This window comes from Chiloscyllium punctatum, chromosome 4 (assembly GCF_047496795.1).
Source record: "Chiloscyllium punctatum isolate Juve2018m chromosome 4, sChiPun1.3, whole genome shotgun sequence".
NCBI lineage: Eukaryota > Metazoa > Chordata > Chondrichthyes > Orectolobiformes > Hemiscylliidae > Chiloscyllium > Chiloscyllium punctatum.
Window position 1 is genome coordinate 33,201,082 of NC_092742.1, and position 12,010 is coordinate 33,213,091.

General features: G+C 39.7%; 1 protein-coding gene across 1 annotated transcript in view; it reads left to right on the forward strand.

Annotated features, from left to right (window-relative positions):
* The window catches only part of sgpp1b (sphingosine-1-phosphate phosphatase 1b), a 61,322-nt gene that overhangs the window by 34,298 nt on the left and 15,014 nt on the right, over positions 1–12,010 (forward strand). Inside the window, exon 2 of the mRNA XM_072568335.1 lies at positions 9,853–9,942. Within this exon, the coding sequence (XP_072424436.1) occupies positions 9,853–9,942 (90 nt within the window). The remainder of the gene's footprint in view (positions 1–9,852; positions 9,943–12,010) is intronic.

A 12,010-nucleotide genomic window follows, 5' to 3' on the forward strand; every position in this document is an offset into this window, starting at 1 on the left:
CTTTTGAAACACTTGATGATCTTCTGGATAAGGATGCATTATAAAAATGATTGATTTTGAATTTGTATAGTTTGCTGCTAGATATTTCATGTAATCTGAATACACTGGTTCATAGTGATCTGCCGTTCCTTTCTTGTAGGAATAAAGAATGACTCGCTTCACATGCGAGTGGGCCTCAGCAGTGAATCAGTTGGGTATCCTAACTAATCTTGCTCTTCCTCTTTTTTTCGTTGATTTTCCCCATGATACTAGCTAACTTGATATGCATGGGCATGAACATATGATATTTTTCAGTCTGAGATTCTGTTCCGTGCCAAATGAAAGTGATTTTTTTCCCCCAAAAAACGAAGGCCATTCACTTGGTATTTTGCTTAGTCTGTTTATTTCTAAAATGTTCTTGATGTTGATGTGCTATCCTGTCTTCACTCATCAACATAAATTTGTGCAAAACCTGATTTAGTACAGAATTTCACAAGGCCCCTCAGGAGTCCGATTTGAGTGCACTTCAAAGGTTTATTTAGTTCTGCTCTTCAAAGCCTCTGTCAGCATAAGGCTGTGACCTTTGATTTCCAATTGTGCAGTCCAGTGTATCCCTCTGCTTAACTGTTCTAGACACTAATTTGTCGCCACTTGTTTTGAATTCAGCAAATTTTGTTGCATGATCATATTACTCAAACTGCAAAAATAGTCATACAGTTCCAGTGTAAGCTCACTGAAGGCTGGTTTAGAGCCAGATGTCTGCATCCTTTTTAACTGTTCTGGAATGTGTCCAACGATCTTCTGTAGAAGCCACATGTGGTCCAAATGAAAATAAGTGGACAATAGAAGATAATACACAAGGACGACATCAGAATTTGCATGGCTACATGTCTTGTCTTGTACTGTCTCAAGTGTTGCTGGTAATTTAGTTTATATTTAAACACAGCAATGTGGCATAGTCTACTGATATTTAGGCTTTTGTTTATAAAATAGGGGTGGATCAGCTCTTGCCAAGTATTTGTTCCTTATCTGGAACCAGTAAAATTCAGTCATAGGAGACCATCAATGCAGTTGTTTGTTAGTTTTAGTTTTGTTAAACTGAGTAACATTAGTTTTCTACAATCCAGTGCAAATATGCCACAGTGAGCTGCTATGTATGTGAGTGGCAATTTTTTTTCTTAGAAATTACATTTTTTACTTTTTTAACTAGATATTCTTTTTTGTTAGACATAATTTTTCTGTTGTTTTCTCATAGCATTTATGGAAGCTTGAGTGATGACAAACACTCATGTTGATGTGTGGACTAACACTTAAACTGACAGGATTAACATCGGTGATAGGACGTCCAATATTCCTAACTAGAAGGTAGACCAACATGTATAAATGAAAAATTATAATCCAGTCCAGAACAAGAGGACATAATTTTAGGGTGAGAGGGGAAGATTCAAAAGGGACCAAAGGGGCAACTTTTCTCAAACAGAGGGTGGTATGTGTACTGAATGAGCTACCAGATGAAGTGGTGGAAGCTGGTACAACATTTCAAAAACATCTGGATGGGTATATGAAATAGGAAGGGTTTAGAGGGATGTGGGCTAAGTGCTGGCAAATGGGACTAGATTTAGGTTAGGATACCTGGTTGGCATGGATGAGTTGGACTAAAGGGTCAGTTGCTTGCTGTACATATGATGACTCCTTTAATTAAACAATAGATAAAAGGTGCAGGAGTAGGCCATTCTGCCCTTTTGAGCCTGCACCACCATTCAATGTGATCATGGCTGATCACCCTTAACCAGTATCCTGTTCCTGCCTTATCTCCATAACCCTTGATTCCACTATCCTTGAGAGCTTTATCCAACTCTTTTTTTTTTTTTATTTTCTTAAATGAATCCAGAGACTGGGCTTCCATTGCCCTCTGGGGCAGAGCATTCCACACAGCCACCACTCTCTCTCTGGGTGAAGAAGTTTCTCCTCTCTCTGTCCTAAATGGTCTACCCTGTATTTTTTAAGCTGTGTCCTCTGGTTCGGCACTCACCCATCAGCGGAAACATGTTTCCTGCCTCCAGAGTTTCTCCAGAGTTCCTGCCTTTAATAATCTTATGTCTCAATTAGATCCCCTCTCAGTCTTCTAAACTCAAGGATATACAAGTCCAGCTGCTCCAGTCTTTCAGTGTAAGGTAATCCCGCCATTCCAGGAATTGACCTCGTGAACGTACACTGCACTCCCTCAATAGCCAGAATGTCTTTCCTCAAATTTGGAGACCAGAACTACACACAGTACTCCAGGTGCGGTCTCACCAGGGCCCTGTACAGCTGCAGAAGAACCTCTTTGCTTCTATACTCAATCCCTCTTGTTATGAAGGCCAGCATGCTATTAGCCTTCTTCACTACCTGCATGCTTGCCTTCATTGACTGGTGTACAAGAACACCCAGATCTCTTTGTACTGCCCCTTACCTAAATTGATTCCATTTAGGTAGTAATCTGCCTTCCTGTTCTTGCCACCAAGGTGGATAACCATACATTTATCCACATTAAACTGCATCTGCCATACATCTGACCACTCGCCTCACTTGTCCAGGTCACCCTGTAATCTCCTAACATCCTCGTCACATTTCACCTTGCCACCCAGCTTAGAATCATCAGCAAATTTATTGATGTTATTGCTAATACCATCTTCTATATCATTAACATATATTGTAAAAAGCTGCGGTCCCAGCACTGATCCCTGCAGTACCCCACTGGTCACTGCCTGCCATTCCGAAATGGAACCGTTTATCACTACTTTGTTTCCTATCAGCCAGCCAACCAACTTTCCATCCAAGTTGGTACTTTGCCCCCAATACCATGCGCCCTAATTTTGCTCACTAACCTCCTATCAAAAGCTTTCTGAAAGTCCAGGTACACTACATCTACTGGATCTCCCTTGTCCATCTTCAGAGTTACATCCTCAAAAAATTCCAGAAGATTAGTCAAGCATGATTTTCCCCTTCATAAATCCATGCTGACTCTGACCTATCCTGTTACTACTATCCAGATGTGTCATAATTTCCTCCTTTATAATAGACTCCAGCATCTTTCCCATCACTGAGGTCAGAATAACTGGTCTATAATTTCCTGCTTTCTCTCTCCACCTTTCTTAAAAAGTGGTATAACATTAGCCACCCTCCAATCCGCAGGAACTGATTCTGAATCTATCAAACTCTGGAAAATAATCACCAACGCATCCACTATTTCTCGAGCCACCTCCTTCAGTACTCTGGGATGTAGACCATTAGGCCCGGGGACTTCTCAACCTTCAGACCTAACAGTCTCTCCAACACCAATTCCTGGCAAATATAAATTCCCTTCAGTTCAGGTCCTTCAGCTACTGTTACCTTAGGGAGATTGCTTGTGTCTTCCCCAGTGAACACAGATCTGAAGTACCAATTCAATTCTTCTGCCATTTCTTTGTTCCCCATAATATATTCCCCTGTTTCTGTCTTCAAGGGCCCAATTGTAGTCTTAACCTTTTTTTTTGCCTTTCACATACCTTTTTTAAAAAAAAACTTTTACTATCCTCCTTTTATATTTTTGGTCAGTTTACCTTTGTACCTCCTTTTTTTTTTCTCAGCGTATTTCCTTCTTAGCAATCCTCTTCTTTAAAATCTTCCCAGTCCTCCGTTTTCCCACTTATCTTTGCTATGTTATACTTTGTCTCTTTTAACTTTACATTTTTCTTAACTTCCCTCGTCAGCCACGGACACCCTTGCCTCCTCCTAGGATCTTTCTTTCTTTTTTGGAATGAACTGATCTTGCAACTTCTGCATTATACACAGAAATATCCACCATTGTTCCTCCACTGTCATCCCTGCTAAGGTATTGCATCATTGAACTTTGGCCAGCTCCTCCCTCAGCTCCATAGTTCCATTTATTCAACAGCAATATTGTCACTTCCGACTGTACCCTCTCCCTCTTTAAATTGCAGATTGAAGCTTATTGTATTATGGTCACTACTTCCCAATGGCTCCTTCACTTTGAGGTCCCTGACCAATTCTGGTTCGTTGCACAATACCAGATCCAGAATTGCCTTTTCCCTGGTCGGGGAGGTAAAAGTAGAGTAATACAGTAGATGTATGTTAACTGCTGCAAAACCAGACAAATTAATATAGTGAGAGTAAACAGTTGTGGGCAAGTAACAGAATAGGATGACATTGATTAAAATATGAGCTAATGTGTGAAAAGATAAACCTTGTGGCAGTCCCACAAGGTGCATTGATTAAAAGGGTGTAGTAATAATGTATCTGGACTAGCAATCCAGAACCTCGCGGCAATATTCTGGGGATGTAAGTTCACCATTCTAACGTGGTAGATGATGGTGAAATTTGAATTTAGTGAAAAATCTGGAAAAGAAAGCTAGTGGTGAGCATGTAACCACTGTTGATTATTTTTTTATTTAAAACAAAAGAACATGTTCGCTAATGTCCAGTAGGGAAGAAAATCTGATTTTACCTGGTTTAACCCTTTTATGTGACCTCAAATTCACACTGTGGTTGACTCTTTAAATGTCCTTTGGACCCTTAGCCAGCAGCTGGGGTATCCAGTGAACAAATTGCATGGATGGGGGAAAATAATTAGTGACAATTTAACTGGAGTTAATTTTATGATGCAATTTACAGATTAGCAAATTGACTAATACGACTGTACCCACAAACATTGGGTAATGTTACAGTTCCCTTTGACCAGCTTTTAAATCCATTCATGAGATATGGGCATTTGTGGCTGGTTCAGTATTTTATTGCCCATCTCCGAGTTGCACTTGTATGTAGTGAATACTTACCTTCCTTGGATCTGTTCATTTTGTGTAAATTTGTGGTGTTTGGGAAGGAATTCCAGGATTTTTATCGAGCAACAGTGAAGGAATAGCAAGATAGCTTAAAAGTCGTTTTGAGGGGAACTCATGGCTTGTGGTGTTCCCTTGTATCTGCTGTTTTTTTTCTAGATGATAGTGGTTTTGGGTTTGGAAGCTGCTGTCTAAGGAAACTTGGTGAATTCCTGCAGTAAATCTCGTAGATACTGCCGAATCTCTGTAATGCAGGCAGTGGATATTTGTAGATGTGTCACTTTAACTGTGAAGGCTGCTTTAACTTGGCGGATGGAATATAATTGTGGGGAAAATGTGAAGTTATGTACACTTTGGTGGGAAGAATAGAAAAGCTGCCTATTCAAATAGAGAAATGCTGAAATCTGCAGTGCAGGGATTTGGGAATCTTTGTGAATGAATCCTGCAAAGCTTGCATACAAATTCAGCAAGTAACAGGGAAGGCAAATTAAATATTGTCTATTTATTTCAAAGGGAATGGAGTTTTTTTAAAAAGATCTTGCTAAAACTATTGGGCCACAGTCAAGCCGCAGTCCGAATTGTTTTGGTCACCGTATCTATGGGAGGATACGCTGACATTAGAGGCGTGACTAGTTTTTGATCCCGAGTGTGGAGGATTTTTCTTGAGGAAAGGTTGAGTTACTGATTGGTGTGTTAGAAAAATTTGGAGACCTTATTGAAACCTATATGGGATTCTTGGATGTGAAGAGGTTTTTCTCCCCTCTGGTGCAGTCTAGGACCAGAGGGCATTACCCATGAGTAGGAGCTTGCCTATTTGAAATGGATGAGGAGGACTCTCTCTCTCTCTTCTGAGGAAAATGAGGTAGGGAATTCTTTCCCTGAATAGCTGTCAAGGCTGCGTCATTAAGTATATTTGTTACTCTGAAGGAAAGTTGAATTCCTTACTAATTAAAGAGTCATGGGGAAATGGAAAGTGGAGTTTTAGTTATCAGATGAGCCACAATCTCACTGGTGGAGCAGACTTGATGAACTAAATGGCCTACATTTGTTCTTGTCCTATGGAAGGTGTTAAACATTTGGGAGACAAGTGATGAGTTGCATGTTTTAGGATTCCTAGCCTCTGGCTTCCTCGTCTTAGCCATAATACTTTATATGTAGACAAGCTGGAGGCTGGAAGAACACAGTAAGCCAGGCAGCATCAGTATATGGAGAAAGGTGCTTAAATCTATGCCCTCTAGTTCCACCCTGGTGAAAAGACCAGTGTCTATTTATCCTATTAATGCCCCTCCTGATTTTATAAGCTTCCAAGATCACCCCTCAACCTCTGCTCCAAAGAAAATAGCCCCAGCCTATTCAGCCTCTCCCTATAACTCAGACTCTCCAAACCTGGCAGTGTTCTTGTAAATCCTTTCTGAACCCTTTCGAGTTCTGCAACGCTTTACAGCAGGGAGACCAGAATTGTGCACACTTAACCAATGTTCTATACAGCCTCAGCATGACCTCCCAACTCCTATATTCAGTGCACTGACCAATAAAGGCAAGCATAACAAATGCTACCTTCGCCGTACTGTCTATCTGGGACTCTATTTTCTTTGAACCTGTACTCTAAGGTCTCTTTGATCAACAACGTTCCCTAGGACCTTGCCATTTAAGTGTATAAATCCTGCCCTGATTTGTTTTGCCAAAATATAGCATCACACTTTCATCTAAATTGAGCTCCCATCTGCCACTTGGCCTATTAGCTCATCTGATTAAGGTCCCATTGTATACTGAGGTAACCTTCTTCCAGTATACCACCTATTTTGGTGTCAGCTGTAAACTTACAAACTATACCTCATATATGTTCATATCCACGTGTAAATAAAATGACAAAAAGCAGCGGGCCCACCACTGATCCTTATGGCACTTTGGTCACAGACCTCCAGTCTGAAAAGCAACCCTCCACCCTTTTGTCTTCCTTTTGTTTGAGGCAGTTCTGTATCCAAATGGCTAGTTCTCCCTCTATTCGATGTGATCGAACCTTGCTCACCAGTCTACCATGAGGAGCCTTGTCGAGCACCTTTTTTTAAGTCCATGCAGATCATGTCCACCACTCTGCTTTCATCAATCCCCTTTTTGTAATTTCTTCAAAAACAAACTCAATCAAGTTTGTGCATGGGAAATCATGACTCACCAAGCCAGGTTGACTATCCCTAATCAGGATTAGTTCTGCACAAAAATTCCTGATGAAGGGCTTTTTGCCCGAAACATCTATTCTCTTGCTCCTTGGATGCTGCCTGACCTGTGCTCTTCTAGCACCCCACTCTCTACTCTGATCTCCAACATCTGCAGTCCTCACTTCATTCCTAATCAGCCCTTCCTTTTCCAAATATGTTTAAATTCTGTCCCTCAGGATCCCCTCCAACAACTTGCCCACTGATGTCAGCCTCATGAGTCAAGGTCCTTTTGATTTGAAGATTGTTGCAAATGTTCAGCCTCCTTTTTTACACTGACATATTGCGTTTCCCCATCATTTTGGAGGTGGGGATATTTGTGGACCTTCCTCCTCCAGTGAGCTGTTTAATTCTTCACCATCATTCACAGTTGAATGTGAGGTATGTCAGAGCTTGCATCTATCTAATCTGTTGGTTTTTGGATCACTTAGCCCTATCTATCACTTGCTTATGCTATTTATGTGTAAAATAGTCCTGTAGCTTCCGTAGGTGTTTATCGTATTTATATGTATGTCTAATGCTACTGTTAGCAACTATAATCTGAAACAGTTGATCACTGGCCTGATGTTTGTTAAACTTTGGTGGGGAGCATACTTGGCCATAGGGTTGAAGAGTGTGTTGGAGTGTATTGCTGCTGATGTCCCACAGTGCATCATGGAGGCCCAGTCTGTAATTGTTAGATCTATTTCAAATCCCTTTTTAAGAATAGTGTAGTGCCTCAACATTATGGAGGATATCCTCAATGTGAAGGTGAAACTTTTGACCCAAAAGGACTGAGATGGTCACTTATATTGAGACAGCCATGGGTAGATTATCTGTGATTAACTGTTTCTTGCCCTCTTGGTTGCTCCCCACCTTCTGCATGTCTTTCAGCACTCCACAAGATACAAGGACATGTGAATAAAATTGCACAATGGCAATATTTGCTAAAATTTAAACATTTAGAATTTGGGGTAGTAAATAAGTTGCAGGTAAAAATGGTAAATTTTATACAGGAGCAAAGAGATCTTGCACCTTTTTTCATTTTGTTTACGGGATATGGCATCTGTGTGTAAACCAGCATTTATTGCCCATTCCTACTTGTCTAGACTGGGGGGTGGGTCTGAAATCACAGGTCGGCTCGACCAGGTCAGGATGACAGATTTTCCTTTTAAAGGATCGTAGTGAATTGGGTAAGTGTTTTTGACAATCTGCATTTATTATGTGGTCACCATGGACTTTTTTTATATTGAATTCAAATTTCACCATCCAACGTGGGCTAGTAATTCAAAACTCTAGTAAGATTACCACATTTCTACTGCCTCCCCTACACAAATCACTAATACAATAAAGGTTTAATGTAGCTTGTTTATAAAATATAAACAAAGAGATATTATGGCATTTTATCTCTGGAGGAGTTGAATTGACAAGTAAACAAGTTATGCTGAGCTTGTTTTGAAACTGAATTAGATCTATACAGCATGTGATAACCAGTCTTACTATTGTGTAAGATTGTGGAAGCAGTGGAAGGGTGCCTAAAATACACAAGTGTTATACTGGACTCAGAAAGTATTACCAATCAGTGACAAATGAAGGAGCACCAGAATCTCTCTTCAAACTGCATAGTGTTTGGCAAAAGTTGGGAAATGGGATTTGAACTGATAATCCTATTAAGGAGCTCACTAGCAAAGGTGTGGTGGCTTCTTCTTAATTTGTGTCCAAATTGGTGATTTGCTATTATTTTCAATGTTAACTTGTACCCACTTGATTAACAGTGCACCATAACCACACATTGAGGTTGGTTTTAATTTTATAACTTTAATTGCACCTGTGTAGTATCCTTTTTAATTTTGAAGAACCTATGTACAAACAGCTTTCTTTATGAATATCTGGTAGCATTATTCTTTGTGGGTAGAGAAGGCACCCTTGTAATTTACTTTGTTAGCTGTGATTTGAGAAAGATGCTATGATTTTGAGTGCGTTAAAGGTCAGTCATTTCCCTCTACCTGAAGAACTAGCAAAATGTTACTGAGACCTTTTTTTTTAATCTGTTAGTATTTCATTGCCAAAGTTGTAAACAATATATGATACTACTAACACTCAAATGTCACCTTTTTAATTTTATTCTAACTTCCCAGCCATCTGTGACAGGATGGATTATTTTTGTATAGGCTGAATGGACTGGGGCTATTTTCCCTAGGGTGCTGCAGACTGAGGGATGACCTTAGAGATTTGAGGTTGAGGGGCATGGATGAAGTGGAGAGTCCATAACTAGAGGGCATAGGTTTAAGGTGAGAGGGGAAGGATATAAAAGGGACAACATTTTCATGCAGAGGGTGGTGTGTGTCTGCAATGCCAGAGGCTGAAAGGGTTTAGAGAGATATAGGCCAAATGCTGACAAATGGAACTAGATAAATTTAGGACATCTGTTTGGCATGGAAGAGTTGGACTGATGGATCTGTTTCTGTGCTGTATATTAAGTGCTAATGTAAAATTCTGCTTTTAGTAATACAGCAGAAGAGCATTCTTTAAATAGTCTTGAGGTCACTTGAAATTTTCTGAATCCATTCTATACTTAGTCTTAGTGCAGGTTTGTGTGCTAACGTCCATTGTGGTTTTTTACAAAAACTGAAATTGCTGGAAGAAACTTGCAGGTCTAAGAGCATCTGTGGAGGAGAAAAAGTTAACATTTTGAGTCCAGTGATCCTCCTTTTAACATTCTGTTCCAGGTTTGTTTCAGGTCTTCAGCACTTGCAGTTTTTATTCAAACATGATTTTGAAGTAGGCTTACTGTGGCTTGAATAAGCACACTATATTTAGTTGTAACTTGATCATTACTAATTCTTTGAAAATTTCTTTTTCAGTATCCATATGCATTTGGACTACTCCTGGCTTCAAGCTGGTGTATCCTTGTTTGCCTCAGCCGACTGTACATGGGGATGCATTCTATTCTGGTGAGTAAATCATGAGATTTTGAATTATATTACTTTTTTTGATTAGAGCTATTAACAAGTTTTTTTTTTGAAGTTTTAAAATATCAAAAGTGACATCTTGGCGTTGCAACAGCATTGGTGTTCTATACTGGAAGCCTACAAACAACGTCTGTCTTTGTTCACGTGCTAAAATCTACTGTCCTTGGAAATGCACTGTTCGAACATTTGAAGTCTACTATTGGTCAGTAAGGTGGTAATGTTGGTGCTCTTTGAAATTGAAATAAAAATTTTATTTTTAAGTCAGACCTATAACAATTTAATTTTCTAATTTTACATAATGGTTCTCTTTCCATTTCTCCATTCTGTGGAAAATCAGTTGATACTGTGTACACATGTACACCGCAAAAGAGCACTGAAGCTACTTATACAATGATGCTTTCTCTGATCTGGAAAAACTCTGCATTAGCTGGGTTTGACTCTGAGCATATTTATAGCCTGTTTGATTCATTGTTTCCTGTAATCATTAGCATCAATGACATTGTAACTTTGACAACCATGTAAAAGTAGGCTTTCGTCAAGTTACTGATGCAGTGCCAAGACATTGTTGACAACTGTAGTATGCTGTCACTGTTACACTCTAGACTGGTACTGTTTTAAAAGTAAGCACACAAATACATTTCAGCTTATGTATTCAACTTTAGGGTTAATAGTTTCAAAATTGTCAATTTTGTTTGGCCTGTATGTGATGTGGATTTGGCTGTTGGCATTCTGACATTTTCACACACCGAAAACCTGCATCACTCCATCTTCCACACAACCTGGAAACATCAGATACTTAGTGTTGATTATTGATTTTAAGACATAGCTTGAGCAATCATTTAAGGCTTCCTCCTCATTTTCTTACCTGTATAATGATAATACTACAGGTCATTCTGCTGTAACATGTTTCATTAACATGAATTTGCTATAATGCAATTGGCAAATTGGGGGCGCTGTTTCTAAATGAACTTTTAAAATGTGTTGGCTGTAACATTATTAGATAACCAACATCTTTTAAGTGCCATTTTCTAAAGCATGATTTTTCTATACCAGCATTTTTATGTTGCTGAAAATCATCATTTAATGGGTATGGTTATAAAGTCATAGACTCATACGGCATGGAAATAGACCCTTTTTGGTCCAACCAGTCCACGCCAAATGATCCCAGCCTAAGCTAGTCTTCTGCCTTGTTAGGTTCCTGCAACCACACAGGATTAACGTCGATGTCACCAATTTCCTGATCTCCCCCTGGCCAGCTATTTTTGTTACTCCCAGTCCTGACACACACACACACACACACACACACACACACACACACACACACACACACACACACACACACACACACACACACACCTCAGTAGGGCTCATGCCCAAAACATTGCTTCTCCCATTCATTGGATGCTGCCTGACCTGCTGTGCGTTTCCTGTACTACACCCCAGACTCTGCAGTCCCTACGTTCTCCCAACCTAAACTAGATCTACCTGCCTGTGCTTAGCCTGTATCCCTCAAGCCTTTCCGATTTGTGAACTTATCCAAATGTCTTTTAAACATTGTAACTGTACCTTTTGTCAAGTTTGAACATAATTGGAGTGAAACCATGAAGGGATCTAAACATGTGACTTTTAAATTTAGCATTTAATAGAATTAGGAGCCATTAAGTGAGAATTGTTTGAAGCATGGCACTCCAACTGGAATTCTATCAACAAACACTAATTTGGATCCCATTTACACACCTAGCCCTTGGGGAAAATAGCATGAAGTGACATCAGTAGCTCAAGGAAACTTAAACACATAAATAAAACACAGGCCAAACCACCGGTGCTTCACCGTAGGCTCACTGATGTTACCTAATATGGTGACGAAACTTCTGAAAGCAACCTTCCAGCTCAGCAAGCAAACTTGCATCCACAACAGAACACCATATAAGAGACAACTAGGTATAAATCAAACAAATTGAGTCTGCCATACAATCAACTGTAGATTTGGATAAGGAAACCACCAATCCAACAAATTTAAAATCTACAGAAAAGCAAATCCTTTTTTTTT